The sequence below is a fragment of the Betta splendens genome, chromosome 24, assembly GCF_900634795.4.
Source record: "Betta splendens chromosome 24, fBetSpl5.4, whole genome shotgun sequence".
Lineage (NCBI taxonomy): Eukaryota > Metazoa > Chordata > Actinopteri > Anabantiformes > Osphronemidae > Betta > Betta splendens.
In genome coordinates this window covers 6,194,625-6,216,217 of record NC_040901.2, presented here as the reverse complement: position 1 = coordinate 6,216,217, position 21,593 = coordinate 6,194,625, and the positions used below count along the sequence as shown (strand labels likewise).

Sequence of the window (21,593 nt, the reverse complement as noted above, 5' to 3'; positions counted from 1 at the left end):
CAGAACCAGAACATTTCATAACTAATCCCAATTCAACTGAGTCACATTGCGAAGCATTTATTTATAAGTCCATTACAGGCTCAAATATTCTTGTGTCTCCAGAGAGAAGATGAGAAGGTGAGTGAGGCAGTTCAAATGCTCTTATGGACCACTATTTCACTTGTTCAAGCTCTGACAGTGATGACACACTTATCCTGACCACAAGACAGTATATGGAGCGTTACACTATACATGTGAAACACAGGAGCAGCGGTCCTCATTTCAGTTTTTAAGTGGCAAAGTAACAGTATTAATGTGTTAAAAAAGAGGATTCAGGTGGAAGACAAGCGCTGAGGGGTCAAACTCCTAACCCTTCTCATTCCTCCTCCAGGTTTTAATGCTTTATACAAGCACACTGAGGAATATAAACATGATTAACCGTCATAGGTTATGATCCACTAGCTCAGTCCAGGAAATTAACATGAAAAATAACAGGCACAAAAATATGAACCTATAAAGAGACTCACAGCAACCATTCATTGTATCAGTTCAATTCATCACAGCCAAATGAGGTGTACTTTGCATTGCATCTGTGCAACAGTGTCCAGTATGTTCAAAGCTTAATCGGCAACTACTAATAGTAGTCAAGACGTTTTTTCCAAAGTTGGTAAAACACATGTGACCGTCTCTTGTTTATCACTTGTGCTGCTTCTAAGGTGGTTTGAGTAGTCAGTGATCGTTGTAAATGATGGGCTTAGCGTCCCATGGTCGGCATAGTAACGGCTGGACTGGTCACGGTAGCGTCCTCAGCCTTCCACTGTGACGTCACTGTCTTGATCTGAGTGTAGAACTGGATGCCCTAGTGGTAAAGATGTAACAGCTAGTCATACATTTTCAATACATACAGTAGTATTACAATTGTTTGTTTGTATTGCATTACACGTTTACATTTGGTTGAACTACATTTGGCTTGCGTTGCTTACCTGCTTGCCATAGAAGTTGGTGTCTCCTCTGAATGAAGCTCTAGAGCCAGTGAAGGAGAACATGGGGAGAGGCACAGGGATGGGAACATTCACACCAATCTGTAAAAACACAAAGCTGATCAAACGTGTGTCACCTACTTTCACCTGTCTTGGGTAGAACTTCTATTATGCTGTTTTACTGCATAATCCATTGTCTTTCAAACAGTTACTGCTTGCAGTTTGGACTTGCATGCAATCTGATCAATTGTAAATCAAGCATCACTATGTTGGCTGGCCTAATTCTAGAATCACTCAAAATGCTATTATACTGGACGTTCTCTGAATTCCGTTTATACATCAGTATTGGGAAAAAAAACAGACAATAATTCAGTTAAAATAAATTGTTTTTCCATCTGAATATCATTTGTTTTTAAAGATTAAAACAGTAAATTGACTTTAGATGACAAAAACTCATGATTACAGACCCAGACTGTTGTTTGCGCTACAAAAACTGGATTATTTTTCACTCTACAAACTGATCTAAAACAGTTTATGAGATCACTTAACATTTTTTCACTGACTGCTTTACTTAAGTAATATTCCTGCTTCACATAAACAGTGTGCGTTTGTGTCTCTACTTTAAACCTCCCACACAGAGCTGTTCACTCATCACATGGATGACTCACCGGGGACTAAAATAACACTTTACATGATCAATTTGAAAACTATCCCCAACTACTAGAACACAGCCCTTTAATCAGCCACTGTAAAAGAATTAATCACCTGGCCTACGTCCACCTCGTGTGTGTATTTGCGTGCTGTGGCTCCATTGGTGGTGAAGATGGCGGTGCCGTTGCCATAGGGATTTTTATTGACAATAGAAATGGCTTCATCGAGACTGTCAGCCTCCAGGACGACAAGAACAGGTCCAAAGATCTCTTCTGTGTAACACTTCATATCCGGCTAGAAAGAGCAGGAGTGATCAATGGAGTTTCAGAACTTCACAAGACAAATATACATTTAGTATCACAGCGTAGACTATGTTACTGTATGTATGTTACACTCTCTAAATACAACCAAAGGGTGATTCATTTGCACTTACAGCTATTTTCTATATTTAGATGTAACATGTCTGACACTCCATACCTCTAACAGGTAAATGTTACACCTTTTGTCTCAGCCAAATTTCAGTTCTCATCTCACCGTAACATTGCCAAGGATGGTGGGTCCTACAAAGTTTCCATTTTCATATCCTTTGACGTTGACATTTCTCCCATCCAGCAGCAGCTTGGCACCTTCATCCATCCCACTCTGGATCAAAGAGTGAACTCTGGCTTTGGCTTCAGGGGAGATCAGGGGACCTACATCCGCCCCAGGCTGATCACCTTCAGGACACATGCATGTAAATTTTACTCCAAGAGGACAATTTATTCCAAAATACATGAAAACTATTGGGTTTTCCTCCATATTCATGTACTAATGAAGTTACCTGCATTTACACGTAGCGATTTGGAGCGTTCCACCAGCTCTGGAAGCCATTCACGAGATTCCCCTACAAAAACAGCAGTGGAGAGGGCCATACAGCGCTGGCCAGCTGCTCCAAAGGCAGCGCCCACCAGCTGGTTGATGGTATTCTCCCTATTGGCATCAGGCATCACCACACCATGGTTCTTGGCACCCTAAAATACAAAATGTACAACAGGATAGTGTGGGGTTCATCTGCAGTAGACTCGAAGACATCAGGGGCAGCAACGCGCTAATCATATGCTACAAATCTCAATGACTGACAGCTAAGCACAGAGTTGTTTTCATGGCAACAGTAAATATTTTGCACCATATATCTCTGCGAGTAACAGTAGAATTAGTGTTAAATATGTGGGTTATTACAAAAATAACAAGTACACATGAAATTGGTAAAAAAATCTGTAAATGATGCTGAGACAAGCACTTAGAGATGCCGTGTACCATGTTGGACTGCACTCTCTTGCCGTTCTTGGAGCCCCGCTCATAGATGTACTCCCCAGCCTGGTTGGAGCCCACAAAGCTTATGGCCTTGATAGCGGGATGGTCACAGATGAAGTTCACCGCTATACAGAGATACAAACGGATAACGTAAGCACTCTCTTCATCTGTGCTTGCCTTAAGGCTACACATAAAAGCACAATGGCCTTGGATACAGATAATCAAATCTGTCCACCCCAAACAGTCATGAATTCCTTCCTAATATAAGCTGCACATTATGTAAATTCCCCATCTACACATTACCGGGGGATATATGATTAGGGTTTGAATCGTCCTTGGACTTTTCCACATCACTTATCACGTGCATCTCAATGGAAAAAGAAAACACGCACACACCTGCATGCTGGCCGTGGATTATGTTGAGTGTACCATCTGGTGCCCCAGCATCCTGAAACATTTTAGCCAACAGCATGGTGCACCCTGGGACGCGTTCAGAGGGCTTCATCAGGTAGGTGTTGCCGCACACCATACCAATAGGGAACATCCACAGTGGAATCATGGCGGGGAAGTTAAAGGGGGCGATACCAGCACACACGCCAATGGGCAGCCGGTAGGTGTAAGTGTCCATGTCCTTGGTGATGGATGGTAACGTCTCACCCAACATGAGAGATGTGATGCTGCAGGCATGTTCAACCACCTCTGAGGCAGAAGATTGGGGAAAAACGAGGTCACCCAATTAAAAAGTGAAAAGATAAACAGACCTGAGATACTGGAAGCACCTGGGTGGAACTAGAAGTTATTTAAGATAGGACAATATAATTCCTATATTAAGATGTATCTGCACGCAGAATTTAAGCCTCTTACCTAATTAAAAAAAGGTTAACTGATTTCCTTTCCCTAAAAATAAACTGCAACATAACTTGTGAAAACTTCAAACATCACGGGTTCCACTGGTAGAAAATCTCTACAGCTGGCAGCCCACCTACAGTTGCAGCCCGTCTTTGAGCTAAGTTGGAAGTTGGCAGAATAATATAGGCATGGCAAAAACTGGGAAGAGCATCAAATACAAAAAGGTACTTAGAAGCACAGTCAACAATAATCAAAATATAACTTAGATTATTGGCTCTTTGACATCTCTGGGCAGAATTAATGTTTATGCATGTCTGCCAATGAACTTAAGCTGGATATATTTATGTAGAAAGCACCTACAGTAAGAGCATAAAAAAAATAAAGGTAGTAATGCTTGAAATGTAACATTAAGACTCATAAAAAGCACTCTTGGGTTCAATGTGGCAATATTGTGAAACCCAGGTCCCAATATTAATCTAAAATCTGAAGTCACTTTTGCAGAGTGTCTGTTTATGCTGAAATTACGGACACTTAGCGCCTAACTTTTATCCATGCTTTGTTATAAAGGATTGTCAAAGGGAAACGTTTAATCTGTAGTAAATACAAAAGACTGTTTGAACAGGCAAATACAGTCCAGCTTTATGTTCAGGGGCACTATAAAAATATCAAAAGCCTAAAATGCAGGTGGAGTCAAGGGTATTACTTACGCAGTCCTCTAAATACATCTCCTTCTGCATCAGCAAGAGTTTTGCCCTGCTCCAAGGTGATTATTTTAGCCAGTTCTTTCTAAAGTATAAGAGAATAAATAACAGAGGACAAATCAGACATTTGCAGAGAGTTATTTTTAAAGCAAAAACCCAAGCAAGCTTCAGCTTGAGCTCATTCCTCTGACGCAAACATGGCAGCAGGCGGGCGATCTCCTTACAATGTTGTCCTTGATCAGCTGCTGGTAGCGCAAGAAGATCTGCTGTCTGCTTAGGATGGAGGTGTCGGACCAGGACTGGAAGGCTCTGGAGCAGGAGTCCACAGCTGACAACATCTCCTCCTGGGTTGCTTTGGGCACACGGCCCACCACCTCATTAGTGGCCTGGAAGACATAATCAGGAAAAATAACTGCTTTGTATGACTGCATGTAAATATATACTATTTGACTTTTCTGTCATTTTTAAGGTCTGAAATGATGAAAAATGACATATACACTACAATCACACATGTGTTGATGTGAAATTACAGTTGATGAGCTACACAGCCTTAGAAAAAGACTTTTGGAAGATATAACACAAATCTGGCGGTGGAGACTTGGCCCGCACTTGTCTCACTTTCCAAATTAGGCCATTAGAAATAGATAAATTACATCTTATCCCTCTCTCCAGTGTTCCAATTGTTATTATTACTAAGTTGCGCTGGTTATGTGCAGCCAGCTTTTAGTGCAAATCTTATTACTGCAGTCTCTGTCCTGGCTGGGTCTAATGTACTGTATCTGTGAGTACTTACGGGATTGTGAATGTCAAGCCATTCAGACGAGCTGGACTCGACAAACTTGCCATCAATGAACAGCTTGGTGGTGGGCTAGAGGATCACAGAAGCATATGATTAAATGTCCTTCTCCCTGGTAACGTCATTAGTAAGTTCACAGAGGGCATCTATCGCCACAACATTTATTGCAGAGTGGCTTTATTGGCCTTTTTTCAATTCTTGCTGATTCAAAACATTGCTGTGTAAAATTAATTGTGTCCCAATTCTCTACACTTAAACAGGGTTTGCATTTTCACAATTTAAGCACTGGAACAGCAATGTTTAAGTGAAACTCTATGGCCATTAATATACATTAATAAGTAAATTAATTGACCAGGGACAATTACGTTCATGATGAACTAAAGGTTTAATTTTTTTTTCAAAGACTTTTGAATTATTTGTTCGCCTGGCTGGAAACCGTCACAGCCCAAACAAGTACATCAAGGTGTGTGGCATTCTTTTGGAATATGTTCATCTGAAATCCAGTTCACTGAGCGACTGCCTGGGAGCTCTTACGACTGAGGAGGAGTAACTCATGCGACCCAGCTGGAGGGCAACCTGCAAGAAACGAAACACCACAGCTATTTTCATTCAACTCACTGGCCAAGGTCTAATGAATGAGAGCCAGTTCTGGTCGCTGCATTGTCCACGTGATGCAGAAAATACCTGCCCTTGCAAGTTAAATTGCCACGTTCATATTAAATACTTGCAGAAAGGAGGAGCGAGTGTCACTCTGTTAGCAGGCACACGGCTAGCTACACGAGCTGCACTAGTGTCAAACAATGCTAAATGCTCGATAAAAAGTTAGCATGAACTCGCTTTACCTTCCTGTTTAGTAGGGACCGTCGGAGGATCGCTGCCATTCTGAACAATAAAGTTTGCCTTTCAACCGACCCACACGGTTCTAACGTGCAAAGAGACTTAAGCTAGCTTAAATGTTGCACACACGCAGCGTAACTGACGGCTGCGCTTTACATGGCTCTACAAAACATCATCAATATGGATTCCGGTGACTAGCTGCTATGCAGATGGTTTGGTAATCTGTGGAAAGCGTTTAACGTGCAGTTAGGCGTAATCGTCCATTATGGGCGGGACCTACAGGACTACAAAGCCAATCACATTGCGTAATAAGCCAGCCGCCCTAAAGCACAACAATATGATTGGCTATGCCTAAAAACAGTTCTTTCAGCAACTTGATTAAGCTTTTGGTGAGTTTTTTTTATCACAATGTTGCCATTTTTAACAAGTCCTGATTAACTGTTATGACACATAGTTTACGAATTTACCAAATTTAGCGTTCGTTTGATGAAAAAAAAAACATTAACGTCCTGCAGGTAACAGTTTCCATGGCAACATGGTTACAGGAAACATGGCGTTCCTACAGTGGAGTTGTCATGATGTTGCAGAATGGATCGAGTCTTTAGGATTTCCACAATACAAAGTAGGTCACCGTGCAGCTGGCTAAACAGAGATACCAGTGAACGTCACAGGGCAGGTGTCCTTCAGCCCCAAAGTCATATCTCACCTTAAGTCTCGGCTCTTGTTGTTGTCAGGCATGTTTCACGGACAACCTCATTACTGGAAGGAGGCTCATTTATATCAACTGTGTCAACTTACCAAGACTGGGAGTCACAGATTTTAAAGACATGCAGGTCAGACGTTTATTCTGCTCTTCAGATGTTTTGCTGAAACATTCTCTTTTAAGTGACTTGGCTGTAAACATTTCATAACTAATTCCCCCAATTTCCTAATAGTGAAAATACACCAAACATTTTTGAACATTATTTAAGACACTACTTAGTTCAGTAACCCTTGTCATAGAAAATCTAGCTCTTGTTATGATTAAAGTTAAAAACAGCCACATGGTTAATCTATAACAGAGACTTGTATCTTTAATTGTATTCTAAGTGCGTCCCCACAACATTTTAAGTGGAGTGTAAACACCAGAAAACTGGTATCTAGCCTGTACCCTCTCAATTACACATCCCATTTGAAACTTGCACACTTTCTCTTTGAACAGTGTGACATCCAATTAAAGTGGTGCTTTGTAACCTGCCAGCAAACACCTCAGATCAGCTGTATCACAAACACGCCGTAGCAGCCGTAGCAGCTGTTTTCCTTATCTTTCCCTGAGGTCAGAACTAAATTGGCTAAAAGCGCTTTTATGTATTTGGTTCTGCTCTATTACAGAAACATCAAACTATAAAAAAAGGAACTGGTTTCTCTTGGTGAACTTAAATTCAGAGCCTCAGTAAAGAGCTGGTTTAAGTCCTTTTGTTGCACTTACTTGTGTAGAGTGTGACTCTTGAAACTTTCCATATCACAAATCATATCATATCCTGAAAGTCTATAGACTCTCCTTCAAAATGAAGGTAAGAGAGTTTAAACATACCTTTTTATCAAAGACACAACCCTGCTGTGCACCCTGCAGGTCATCTCTGCTCAGGTGCGTGAGCTACTGGGGATCACAGAGCCGCCGTGGAGCCGCAGCATCGCAGAACCGCGCCGGGACGACGTGGGCCTGTTCTTGGAGAGGAAGAGTCGCACAGGCCGACGGGCGGACGGCCTCACCTGCCGCCGCTTCCTGGGTGACGCGCGGGGACAGAGATCCTAACGTGAGGAGTAATGGAGGAAAACTTGTGATTTCATATCGCCGGCTGTCTGGTCACGATGACTCAGATGAGACACTCAGCAGGTCACATGCAGGCAGTGACATTAACACTTCCCACCAGCGAAATGATTGTGCGTTGCTGTGGTAGCTGCTGAATATTAGTTTTTTCCTGCAGGTTCCCAAAATGGGAAGCCGAAAATGAGGTAAAATGAATACAAGACAAAGATTTTTCATAAAGGGAATATTAGAAACATCTGCCAGTGCCATAAAGAGCTTAAAGACCTGAACCCGTGTCGCTTCTAGACAAGTATTGGTGCTTAAACCACTTTAGCGCTTAGTGAGTTGTGATATAAGTGGGTAGAGCTGTCGCTCCGACGTGAAAACGATGATCCTCTGTATGGAAACAATTACAAAAAAACTGTTTTCAAAGTGCCAGGAGGCCCCGGGAAGCAGTGGAGGTGACGCTTCCACAGCCGCGCTCCACTCTAATAGACTTATGCACATTTAGGCTACTTTGCCAACGTGCACAAAAGGCCACAGGATCGCTGCATCGGGCTGTGGCGGCGCGGGTGCCAAGCAGACCCACGGGGAGCCGGGGCTTTCAGGTTCTGCCAACTCCACACTTTCTTGCTGGTAATCTATGTAATACATGCAGGAATATAAAGCAGGTACTGCCTGTGCTAAAATCGGCTCCATCTCTTGGATGAAAGATTTATCTTAACAACTTGGATGGACTTTCAATAGGAGTCTAGTTTTAGAATGTCCGGTTCCTTTTTTTTTTTTTTTTGATCAGATCAGATTCTGCAAATCCCTCTCTTTTTAATTGAATTTGATTTCCAGAGAATATTATACCCGTGCTGCATTTTCTCATGCAGTGGAGTTCAACCTACATGAATAAATTATGATGCCTGCCCGTGAGATAGGCTGGGAGGCACTGCATCTGTCTATGCACACAAATGGTCTCTGTGCAGCTCGGAGCGCACCGATTACCATTCCGTGCACAGCACCTCTGGTCAGAAATGGAGCCGGGTCGGTGGCTGACAGCAGTGCAGGGGCAGAAGGGGGGGCTGTATTGTGGCAGCAGCCTATCAGTCAATCTGGATTAACTCGCGCTGAGCCTCGCGTCGCCGACAAAAGCCCGTGAAAGCGACGCGAACATCTGGCCGGATTCAGCGCGTGCAGCCACCAGCCGCTCAGCGCGCCGTAGATATTAAAGCCGCCCGTCGCTACAAAGGCGTTTTCTCCTCTGGAGGTGCACGCGGGCGGATGCGCAGTAGCGGCGATCCCTCACAGCTGCAGCTCCCGAGCCACGCTGGGACCCTTCAGCCTGCGTTTTCCAGCCCGTTTTTTTTTCCGCTAAAGGAGACTTCCGTCGCTCGGATGCGAGCGGATCGCGGATGCGCCGTCCGTCGGTCCATCCGCCGGTTATGGGTTTCTTGAAGGACATCGCTGGCTTCGCAGGCCGTCACATGCTGTAGGAGCCAAGACGCGTGCTTCGGGACACCTGAATATTTCCAGGAGGCACCGTCGGTCCCATTTTATGAGAGCCACTCTCAGGATGCTCTCAGCCGTCCTCGGAGGAAATAAGCTCAAGCCCACACTCCTTTGACTTGACTTGATGTTTCATCTGCAAGGTAAATTTAATATTTCATAGGCAGAATTTTTAGCCCTAGAACTCTGGAAGGGGGGGGGGCTGCTTTTCAGGAGACGCAATATTGACTTGAAGTAGTTCTCTGAGGACACATCTGAAAGGGTTCAGATTTTCCCCACGGTGACAGGTCTCGTGGCTGAGACCCATCAGCCCTGAAACTGCACCGCAAGGTCAAAAAAAAATCCCATCTCTCGCTCAGGAACGCCACCAGATAGCGATTTTATTTTTAGTGTCCACTCGACTGCATTCTGTGATGTGTGTCTTTCTCCTACAGGTGAAGCTGAGCCTGCTGCCTAATGTGGCCCGTATTCAGTCCGCTCTCACGTATGTGCAGGATGTTATACAGTGGTTCTTATCAGCACAGCGAAGGGTTATCTGCTGCTCCGTGCTGCGATCACATCCAAATTAGCCTAATAACAAAACTGATAATAGGACAAGTGAGTGGGCAGGGGGACGTGTTGACTGATGGAGGCAGGTGAAAATGTGTCTTAATGTTGTTTTATAAAGGATTAGCCATAATGGTCCTGTGTTAGTTATCACATATCTTATTATTCATGAGTGCCTGAGGCTCCATTGTAACTGCTACACCAGTGCAACCAGGCCCACGCCTCATTTTGCTGCTTCTGTTTGCTCTTGCTGCTGTGTTTATGCGCCCAGCGATGGGGACTTACGGGCTGGTACGTTCCGCCGCCAGCCGCCAGCCGAGCGGCGATATGTGGCTCCTCGGCGCCGAGGTCGCGCCGCTCGCCAGCCGCACACTCGCTGACCCAATTTCCCTTTTATTCGCCGCGAAATAAGCTTTTGTTTTCGCTGAGGAAGTGCTTCCATTAGGACGTTAGACACTGAGGCGCGTTGACACGCGTGTGCACCTGGACCACATGTGTTGTGTGTGTGTGTGTGTGTGTGTGTGTGTGTGTGTGTGTGTGTGTGACTGCTCCTTTTTTGATTACACAACACAATAAGGAGAGATTATGTGTAATTTAGCCATTTTGTTGCCTTGTAAGGTGAAAATCTCATCCACCAGAGGGTCTTTGATTATGCAGGTAATGTTTCTTTCAACACATTTAGATATTAAGAAGAAGAAACCCTCCTGTAATAGAGAGCATACAGGCAGGGAGTTTGCTTTTTTGTACTTCCTGTGCACCTGAGATTCCACCTGGGAATCAACATATTTAAGGATGTACAGACCTGTGTGCCCCATGCTGTGGGAGGAGGCCATATTGATATTCAGGGATGGTGTTCTGCATCTCCTCCTTCCGGGAGAAAATCCCAGGTCATAAGCCTCTCACATCAGGGCACATCACAACAGCGTTGGAATAAAGATCCAAAGTCAGTGATCAGCATTTAAATTTCTGAGGCAGCAGCTTCTGTGGACTCTTCTATGTGTGTGTGTGTGTGTGTGTGTGTGTGTGTTCATTTGCTGAACCTGGTTCTGGGGTATCTTCCATATTAAGGTAGTCGGTAGTCCTTAAGTCCTTAGGTAAAGGAGTGTGAAGTTGTAAATGCTGATGAACAGCGCTTCTATTGATGCACTATACTTAGTATGCTATTCCCCTCTGGCTCGCATGTACGCGCTCACATTCGCACAAAGGCCTTTCTGGCCAAAGAAATATCACTCGGCTTTTATTAGATGGAAAACCGAATCCAATTCAGGAGAAGCTGATCACTCCAGTGTCGTAACCGCCGCGGTGGCTCGGCTCCGGCCTTCAACCGGCACCTCGGCTCTCAGCGGCCTGCGTTTCAGAGAGCACTCTGTTCTAAATATTAGGTGATCTGAAAACGAGCTGCTTGTTACATCTCGCCCAAATCTGACGTTTCCTGTGTTGCCATGGCATCGAGGCTGTCACCCGAGAGCTATCGCACTCTAACATTGGCAGACTGCACGCGCGGGGTGTCACAGCGCGTAGCCGCGTTCGCAAACACAGATGTGTCGGCGAAACGCTGCGCGGCCGCGCCGGCGTTTGGTCGGGACGTTCGGGCTCGGGCCGCGCGCCACAATTCCCACCGGCTCAGTCAAAATATGAGCCACTCCAGCAGCTCCGGCTGCGGCAGCTCCATTTGGTCCCATAAAGCGGAGCGGAGCCGAGGACCCATTTCGCCGTCTCGTCGATTGCATTTTACCGTCACGTTGCAGCATCAGTTCACCTCCTTGACGGAGCGGAGCTCGTTTCTGGCACTGGCATGCGTCCGGCCGCCTCCCAGGTGAGATGTGAGCCACGCCACGCACACTTTGGCTCATTGACCTCATCTCGTCCATTATACCCGAAGCAGGCGCGGACTGCGGAGGCTTCCTCGCACGGGCCGCAGCATAAGTTAGACCATCTGAAAACACATCCCCCATGACCTCACTGGCCGATTGGCATGCAGTGTGCTGCATAAGGCTTTTCTTGGCGAATGCTGCCCTGGGGACGCCACAGATATCCTCTGCTACAGTATACTGCTGCTGCTGCTGCTGCTGCTGCTGCTGCCGCACATGAACGTCTGTCTCAGTAGCTGGGGGTTGTTGTGTAGCGTGGTCCCTCTATTAGGCACAAATCCACCCACTGGTGCGCGTGCGTGGGCGTGCGCTGTCAGTCTGCTCCGCTCTCTGAGGGCAAAAAGACCTGCTCAGGGGCAGTAAATGAACGTTTGATTGACTAAGAAGAGGATTGTGGTTCATGCGTCGGTAGAAGCTGATTTCCTGTTTATTCGCGGCCCTCCCGAGTCACCTCGCCATAATGAACAGCCCGACCTGGAGGATAATGATTTTCTGGAGGTGTGACATTTAAAGATGAAGAGCGTGATTGATGAGCGCATTGATTGATTATCTACTTATTTGTTCGTGTACCTGATGAGTGCAACCTGTTATGCAAATCTCCGTGGAACACCCATAATTAAATGCAAATTAGGGAGACGGCGACAGATATTTCCTGCCCCCGTGTCGGCGGCGAGGGGCCGCGCTTTTGTCCTGGCAGAAGGAATTCTGTAGGGATTACCGTTGCGACCATTCTCTTCACGTTCGGCTGAGTTTTCAGCAATGGGGGACAAAAAAAAAAGCCCAATCTCCACAGAGTGAATCAATAACATGTCTTTAGTGCCATTGGAGTGTGGTGGGAGCAGGTCCTCTCCACATCGCTGCACATCCAGAAGCCGTCCGCTCAGACTGGGAACAGAAGGCGCATCTGCGTTTCGAGGCTTTCCTCACATGTGCACGCATGCAATGTAAATGTATAGGCAGCATTCGTCACAGTCACTTGGGAGCCACACACCGCTTCTAACCGCTGCTTGACATCATCTGCTATTCTGCAGCGGATCTCGACATCGTTACGCCGCAGACGACCGTACACAAATCGGCGGCTCTCGTGCTTTCCGCTCTTAAAGTGGGGCAATAGAGACGTTGATGCATAGCCGCTTGATCAGCAACATTTTTTTTTTTTTTTTTGAAAATGTCACACCCCGCGTGCTCCTTCCAATAATATCACCCGCTCCCCTCGCTCGCGCGCGTCACTTTCAGGCGACCCCCGCGTGACACGTTTCCACCCGGCTGTCAAAACGGAACCGGTGCCAGCCGGTCGCCACCCGCTCCCGGTCTCACGTGAACGCCGCGCACCCCCCCACGCGGCAGAGTCTCGTGTGACGTTCGCCTCGTACTCCAGCTGTCGGGGGTACTTAAAGGTTGGCCTTTGGAGTTCTACTGCAGCGGCGGGATTGGACCTCCTGTTCTCTGTGTTCGATTGGTTCGGTGCTCCTTTCTGTGTGCGGTAACGGGACACCCAGAAGAGAGAACGTCGCATGTTCCACCAGAATGAAACCAAGTTTGCCTTCTAAATATAATCTGAGCTAATGTCGCTCCTGCTGCGGAGCCGTGCGCCGGCACAACTGTGATTTGATCTCCCGCTTTCTTAGTTTTATGACATGCTATATCCCTGACAAGGTCTCAGGATTCATCAAATGGATCCTTCTTTATCCCCCCATCTCAGTTGTGTCATAAGTAAGAGTAGCAGCCGAGGGAGCGGAGAGAAAATCGATAACAAGGAATAGCACATCCTCACTGAGGCACTGCGCCCAATCATCCCTTCCTGTTGGCGGTGTGATCCTGGGAGATATCAGTCTAATTCTGATGAGGCCACGGACCGCCAGTCTAGACTTTCATCCTTCTGTACACAAACATAAAAGGAGCGGCATTATCATATCAGAAAAGATGGAGCCGGGGAGCAGGGGCTAAGACGGAGAGCTGTCACACAAATCACAGGATTATGGGAGTGTTTAACTCTCGAGTCTGCAGGTGACTAATTAGTTTCATGTCTAATTGCACAGCATTTACTGTTTGTTCAGGCATTTGCTCGTTGAGAGTTCGGACTCTTTGTAATTCTCAGCTGTGAGCTGCGAATGGGAGAGCTTTAACTTTTACAGAAAAGCGGAGCATCTGTGAGTTCATGTGTAAAAATTCAGGACGAAGATTAAATTATAAAAGCAGATCGTGCTTTGTGTTCTTTCATGGCGTCATGAATGGTCTTTCCCCCCCTTTGTGTTTTTCAGGGGTGTGGACCTGACGGAGATCCCCATGGAGTCGCTCCTGGTTTACCTGATGGTGCTCGGTGTGGCTGTGAAGGCCCACAAGGTCCAAATCTGCCCCAAACGCTGCGTCTGCCAGGTGCTCAACCCCAACCTGGCAACGCTGTGCGACAAGAAGGGGCTCCTGTTCGTGCCCCCCAACATCGACAGGCACACGGTGGAGATGCGCCTCGGGGACAACTTTGTGACTAGCATCAAACGGAAAGACTTTGCTAACATGACCAAGCTGGTGGACCTGACCCTTTCCAGGAACACCATCGGCGCCATCGCGCCCCACGCCTTTAAAGACCTGGAGAACCTCCGGGCGTTACACCTCGACAGCAACCGGCTGACCCACATCACCAACGACACCTTCAGCGGCATGTCCAAGCTGCACCACCTCATCCTCAACAACAACCAGCTCACGCACATCCAGATCGGCGCCTTCAACGACCTGACGGCCCTGGAGGAGCTGGACCTGTCCTATAACAACCTGGAAAGCGCCCCGTGGGTGGCCATCCAGAGGATGCCCAACCTCCACACCCTCAACCTGGACCACAACATGCTCAGCTACATTCCGGAGGGCACCTTTTCCGGACTGCAGAAGCTGAAGAGGCTGGACGTGACCTCCAACAAGCTGCAGAAGCTGCCGCCGGACCCTGTTTTCCAACGAGCGGGGGTCCTGGCCACCTCTGGGATAATGGGGCCCACGTCCTTCGCGCTGAGCTTCGGGGGGAACCCCCTGCGGTGCAACTGCGAGCTGCTGTGGCTGCGGCGGCTGCGCAGGGAGGACGACCTGGAGACCTGCGCCTCACCGCAGCACCTCTCCGGACGCTACTTCTGGACCGTTTCAGAGGAGGAGTTCCTGTGCGAGCCTCCTCTCATCACCAGGCACTCGCAGGTAGACGCTCCGCATCCCAGACTTGACGCTCTCTAGTGCTACACCGTCTGAGCCAGACATTGGATTCTGCCTCGGCTAATCCAAGGTGGCACTCCGCGCTCTCTTTGACTGTCACACCAAATATTAGCTTTGCAAGCCAGAGGAGTCTCGCCAGACTCACGGGGCTCATCTGGGCCACACGGCGAAGGGAAAATGGTGAAATATATGAGGCTTACTTAAAAAAAAGGCTAATCAAACTGTAGCCTGTGGAGAGTTTTTAGTGAAGTTCTTTAGCAGGGTTTCCTGTTATCATTTTAATAAAGCTATTTGCAGGTTTTGGATGGATCTCCGGTGAAGCTCTTATTACACAGCGAGGGCTTAGTGATTTAGCCCTTGATTCATGCATCAAAACAAAATTATCTGATCAAATCCTCACCAAATAACTACAGCTATATCATCTCATTCATATTCCGCACACCCCTTTTGCATAATTGCAGAGAAAATTATCTTTCACTTGGACTCCATCATGTACACGGCGTAGAGTGTCATATTGGTTCCGTTGCCTCCGTAACTGTGCTAATATAGAAATTTGACAGTGATCAATTGTGGATTATATTTACAAGGGATGAAGCCTGATAAAACAAATCATCAAGAAGGCTGTTGAGTACAATGTTTCCGTTATTCACACCGTCTTGTCTGATGGATGTATATCTTGGACCTGCGTTTCACAGATGTCCTCGTGCTGACTTTTTTTACCTCTTTCCGCCCCAGGAGCTCCGAGCGCTGGAGGGTCAGAGTGTGACGCTGCGCTGCAAAGCCAGGGGCGACCCCGAGCCCATTATCCACTGGATCGCCCCCGACGGACGCCTCATGTCCAACTCCTCCAGGGCGGCGGTCCACGCGGACGGCACGCTGGACATCCTCATCAGCACCGTCAAGGACTCGGGTCTGTTTACAGCCCCGGCGGCCGCGCTTTGTGCTGTTGACTGAACGAAATTAGCTGTTTGCTCGCGCGCGGGCAGAGGCCTGTAGGACTGAAGTATTTACCAGGACAAGGTGATAAAAGTTTAGAGCGGCGAGGAGTGCGGGCTTTCACGTCAGTAGAGGTCACAGAATGAAAAATGATTTTTCTTTCATTTGGATAGAGTCTTTGTCATATATATATATATATACATCCTTATGATCTGGTGATTAATATATCACACAGAGTACTTCCAATTAGACGGAGCCGTATGACATTCTTCCTAATGCAGCATCTCTAAAGTTCACACTGTTGATCTGGTTTGTTTAAAGTGTCCACTGTTCTCTTACTCTCTGTTTTAAGGGGAACTACATGAGACTCCGGCGTTTGTTTTTGTTGTTTTTGCTCTGTGCTGCTAAAACAAATGAGCTACAACATGTTAATTGCTGTGCTTTAGAGACGCTGTTGTGATACCTCCTTGGACACACCTAACTACTGTAGCTGAGCTAATTGGCTGCTTTCTCCATCTAAATACAGTGCTGAGCGTACAGACATGAGAGCGGTATCAATCTTCCCCTTTAAATGTTAGCACCAAAGCAGATACTTCTCTTGATGAGTGAATTTAATTACATGTTTGATTTACATTGTAACGCATTCCCTGTAGCGCGTAGCTGAAACTCCACCGAGGAAAATAATCCCATTGTCTTGTCTTCCAGGCTCCTTCACCTGTGTGGCCTCCAACCCGGCCGGCGAAGCCCAGCAGACGGTGGACCTGGTCATCGCGAAGCTCCCCCACATCACCAACGGCACCGTCACCGAGCAGGAGCCGGACCCCGGCTCGTCTGATATCGCCACGGTGACCAAGACGGGGGTGGAGCCGGGAGGGGTGCCCCTGGGGAACGCCAAGACGAGCCAGGAGAAGAAAGTGATCATCGCCGAGGCCACGTCCACGTCGGCTATGGTCAAGTTTAACTTCCAGAGGAGCATACCTGGAATACGCATGTTCCAGATCCAGTATAATGGGACCTATGACGACTCACTGGTGTACAGGTGAGTGTCTGAATACTTAAACCCCCTCAGATATTCAGTCAGGAAGAAGTGGACCTGCCCGTCCGCTCGATTATTCGTGGTGCCTTTTAATCCAATCAGGAAGACACGCTAATGCACTGCATCTGACTTCTCATTCTGCGACTCCTAATCCCCTCTTACCGGAGTGAATCGTTTACTATGTGCAAAACCTTGATAGTGCTTAATCAACAAAATCAAATGCAGAGTCGGTGTCAGCACCAAGCTGTGGACTGATGGGGAGATGAAAGCGCAGGCATCAGACGCAGCGCTCGTGCCCGTGCGAGGAAGCGGCGCACGCGGCCTCCTTTCATGTCCGCCTCCCCCTCGCGCCGCCTTCCGAGCCGAAGTCCACGGCGCACGCGGCGCAGGAGCCGCTTCACGCACCGACGTGGGGGAGTTGAGTCCGCGAAGCCTTTGAACGCCAGCATCCAGCCACCGAGAGCAACCTTTTATAAGTAATGACACCGGGGAGAATAAATCAAATGTCACCAAACATTATGCCCAGACAGATCTTAAATAGCCCCCTGAGAGATAAATGATTCTCATGTCATTTCATCTCCGCACAACAATACGTTGGATAATCTGATTTGCTCCAGTCTCCTCTGGTTTTAACCCTTTCTGGTCTGCGTCGCCGCTCGCACTCACGGAGCTCAACTTTTCCCCTTTTTATGTTTGGCAGAATGATCCCGCCGACCAGTAAGAGCATCCTGGTGAACAACCTGGCGGCCGGCACGCACTACGACCTGTGCGTGCTGGCCATCTACGACGACCAGGTGACGGCGCTGACCGCCACCCGGGTCATCGGCTGCGTCCACTTTACCACCGAGCCGCAGTACCTCCGGTGCCACTTCATGCAGTCCCAGTTTCTCGGCGGCACCATCGTGGTTATCATCGGGGGGATTATCGTGGCCTCCGTGCTCGCTTTTATCATCTTCCTCATTGTGCGGTACCGGGTGTGTAACCAGGGAGATGCAGATAAGGTCAGTTTGGCACGTCTTCCTCTGCTTTGTTCTTGTTCTGCTCCTTATCGTCGCTCGTATTCTTCCAGGAGCGTCTAATAGAATCAGTTTCCCCTCTTCTCTCTTTGTGTCGCGCTTGTCCGACGTCGTGTCAGGCCCTAGAGATGGGGGATATTCGCTCGCTGAGCAGCGATGGGCAGCTACAGGGCTGTGGGATTCCCAAGTCGCTTTCCAAGCAGGTCCTTCGCCCGGAGAAGAACGACAAGGAGTGTCTGAGAGTGGCCCTGCCGCCGCCGGAGCCGGCCAAGCATCGGGCCGCGGTCGTCGCGGCGACCACCAAGCCGTCCGTCCCCGACTGCACCGTCTCTACCTCTCCGGCCAGCCACAGCTGGCACCCGGCCTCCCCGGGCGCCCCGAGGCCCAAGCGCTCCGGCGCTCCACCAAAACCCGCCGAGGCGCCGCGAGCCGAGGCCCGGGCGGACGTGGAGCTGGAGAACATGAACAGGAATAACTCGTCGGAGGTGAAAATGGCCGCCGCCGTCGCCCCGGCTGTGCCCGGCCAGCCCGCCAAGTGGACTTCGGGCCCCCGGGGTCCGCGGCCTCACCAGGCCCCGCGGCATTACATGACTGTGCCTTCGGGGGCAACGAGGGTGAACCGCAGGCACTCCCTCAACGCGGACTCGTACCGCGAGCGCTGCTACGTGGCCTACCCCAAACCCGGGGCCAGCCTGCGCTCCAAGCGCAGCCTGTCCATGAGCGGGGAGCTGCCGCAGCTCGAGAGCACGACAAACATTCGCCGAGCCAGGGACAAGCTCTCCAGGTCTGAGTGGCTGCTGGAGAGCACTTTATGATTTGGAGTTTATGACCTGCGTTTCTTTGTTTTCTTGGATTGGATTTGTGGCCCAGTGTGGAGCCGACGGGGGTTTTATGCCTTGTTCTGGGCGTTTGCGCTCCCTGTCGAGGGACTCGTGAGCTGATCACATATATTTAGAAGCAAAGCAGGCGTACAGGGTTATGGAAAACAGCTCACCTTATATTTGGTTTCTACCTTATAACCTAGTCTTCTTTATAATGACATTCGACCAAACTTTGATAAAAGGCACAACAATGTATAAAACAACTTCCTGTACAAAACGTTGAGTTGTGAGATACTGTACATCTCAACACAACCATAAGTATTTACGGTACGAACGCAGTTACCTGGACTCACTGATGGCAGAAGGGGGCGTGGCTAACACACCTGTCTGTCAAAGGGATACAACATAAACTTCAAACATGGTTCCTCGCAGACAAGCGACTCGTCTTGATTGCCATGGCGACGGTTTGGAGCGTTTACGAATGTGCTTTACATCCCAGAGGCGTTGGAGGAGAATGTAGACAGACGGCCCTCCGTCTCCCCACCACTGACACTCCCAGCCCAGCACAATGCAGCATTTTTGTGGCACACGTCGACTCAGCCTAATACTGCCCTCCGGTTTGAATCGATACATTTTTATCACATAATTACATAAAGACTCCGCTCCGACAGGATTCCTGTCGCGGCTGATCCGAGCGACGATTGAACCGACACCCACAGCAGGACGGATTCAGTAACGTGATCGCACGTGCGGGTGAGAGCGCGAGGAGCGGTTCATTTGCGTATTTTTTACTTACCGACATTATCGTGTGGCGCCAATGACGACCATTGTAAATTAACTTGTCGATGTAACAGAAATGATAATCACAAGTGTGGGAGGACGTCAGCTCTTGATTTCGCTGTTGTTTCTGTTTGATGTTTACCAGTATAAATAAACCAGTGATAAAAGGGACGAACTCCCGTGTACCTTATTTTGAGCCTCGCCTGTGTAAAGCACGGGCGGAGGAAGCAGCGTCTCTGCTCTGACGTCCTTTTTCTTGCCTCCTGGACGTCTGCGGGCTCCGCTGGCCCCGCGTGTTAATGAATTTTAGCTGTCTCGCTACAACATAATCCTCGCCTCTCAGCGAGGGGTGGACCTCCGACGGATCCTGGCCCTGAGCCCTCGGTGTTTGCTCAAAGGGGGGGCGTGTGATGAAAGGAGGCCACGCCGGCCACCGGGGAGGCCTCCGCCTGCGCCTCCGCCTGCGCCTGCACCTGTGCCTCCGCCTGCGCCTGCGCCTCCGCCTGCGCCTGCGCTGCTCTGACGGCACAAACGCGCCGTAGGACCGGTTCAAGACGACCCCTGCACTGGGAACGCACGGACGGCTGCTTCTACGGTTACACAGAAGGCCTGACATGATATACATTACCTGCAGGAATAGGATCTCCTATTCATGGTGTATATTGGTGGCCCCATTGATTTTTGAACATGATATATCTATAAAGGATAGAGCACGACATTAGGAGGGAAAAGCTTTTAAGATCAGCTGCAAATTCTGAATAAGACTGACATTAATTGCTGTCACCCAAACAAGCTGGATTCCAGCGCTTTCATTTATTATGCCTTGCTCATTACGGGTGATTAAAATGCTGAGGAGCTTGGCTTGAACCTTGGTTTAGTATTTGGCGAGAGAGCCAGAGGTGTGTGTTAATAATAGATGCATTTCTGGGGAGAGAGAGAGAGAGAGACGTAGAAGGAGGGAGGGGGTGGAGGAGACGAGGCAGAGCGGGATAGTTGGAAGGTTTTGTGAAACAAATTCGTGGAGGCCGGGGCGAGGATGAAGGAGCGGGGGGCGAGAGGTGCGGCGAGGAAAGCGAGACAGCTCAGCGGCTGAGGAAGGGAGACGGGAGGAAGAGTGGAAAAACAATGTAGAGCGAGGCGGCGGAATGAGGAGAGCAGGGGGAGATGGGGAATAGAGCATCCTTTGTAAGCAAGCCATGCAGCCTCTGGCTCTTAGTATTCAGTGCACCTTCACAAGGGGTGGGGGGGTGGGGGGGGGGGGGGGGGGGGGGGGGGGGCTCGGCTGGAGGTCTGGCAACAAGCAGAGTGCAGTGAGTCCCGCGGCCGGATCAGAACCACGCGAGCCTGACCCACTTCCCAAACCCGCTAGCGCGTGGTTCCAGGCCCAGGTTTAGTTGCCACCATCTAAACACACACACACACACACACACACACACACACACACACACACACACACACACACGTCCTAGCATCTGACGCTGACTCACTCCACCGTGCTCCCCGGCCGCCCTCCAACTCCAGCACGTCCCACACATCCTTGACAACGGCACCCGTCTGACCCAAAGCTCCACAGACAGAACCGGGGCCGATTTGAAATGCTGATCAAACACCGCCGGAGCGAGGATGATTGTCAGAATCGTTCCGGCTGAACTCCCGCCCCTCGGTGTCAGCGTCGGTGTTTCACGGATCAATTTCATTTTCGGCCGTCGCTGCTAATGTGCTATTCATCTCTCCACGCGTTTAACTGGCTTTCAGCCGAAGTCCCTGCTCGTGCCTGTGCTTTAATGGCAGTCACAATGCAGCAAAATCACATTGGAGCATCGATGTATCCAATTTGTGGTCAATTATCTTATTAAAAGACCCCTCAGGGCCCATTTCAACTAACCAAGAGGCTGTTGGAACCACAGTTAGAGGACAGTAATAGGACGGCTTAATGAAAGAAGATCGAGGTCCTTCAACACGTGTTAGTACCTTTTGCTCTACGCACTGCAGCTCTGTGTTTCATGGTCTTCCCACACCATGGAGC

General features: G+C 48.7%; 2 protein-coding genes across 2 annotated transcripts; one reads left to right on the top strand and one right to left on the bottom strand.

Annotated features, from left to right (window-relative positions):
* Positions 1 to 41: 41 nt before the first annotated feature.
* Positions 42 to 6,300, bottom strand: LOC114849337 (methylmalonate-semialdehyde dehydrogenase [acylating], mitochondrial-like). Its single transcript, XM_029140656.2, has 12 exons — positions 6,092 to 6,300; positions 5,784 to 5,825; positions 5,247 to 5,321; positions 4,678 to 4,839; positions 4,460 to 4,538; positions 3,300 to 3,602; positions 2,907 to 3,028; positions 2,431 to 2,620; positions 2,145 to 2,326; positions 1,725 to 1,904; positions 963 to 1,061; positions 42 to 838 (listed from the first exon to the last, which is right to left on the bottom strand). The coding sequence occupies exons 1-12, from the start codon at positions 6,128 to 6,130 to the stop codon at positions 734 to 736; spliced, it is 1,578 nt and encodes a 525-aa protein (XP_028996489.1). The 5' UTR covers positions 6,131 to 6,300; the 3' UTR covers positions 42 to 733.
* Positions 6,301 to 6,337: 37 nt separating this feature from the next.
* lrfn5b (leucine rich repeat and fibronectin type III domain containing 5b) lies at positions 6,338 to 19,738 on the top strand. Its single transcript, XM_029140655.3, has 9 exons — positions 6,338 to 6,475; positions 6,602 to 6,708; positions 6,821 to 6,919; positions 7,699 to 9,512; positions 14,048 to 14,963; positions 15,714 to 15,888; positions 16,620 to 16,953; positions 17,651 to 17,951; positions 18,086 to 19,738. The coding sequence occupies exons 5-9, from the start codon at positions 14,073 to 14,075 to the stop codon at positions 18,779 to 18,781; spliced, it is 2,397 nt and encodes a 798-aa protein (XP_028996488.1). The 5' UTR covers positions 6,338 to 6,475; positions 6,602 to 6,708; positions 6,821 to 6,919; positions 7,699 to 9,512; positions 14,048 to 14,072; the 3' UTR covers positions 18,782 to 19,738.
* Positions 19,739 to 21,593: the final 1,855 nt, after the last annotated feature.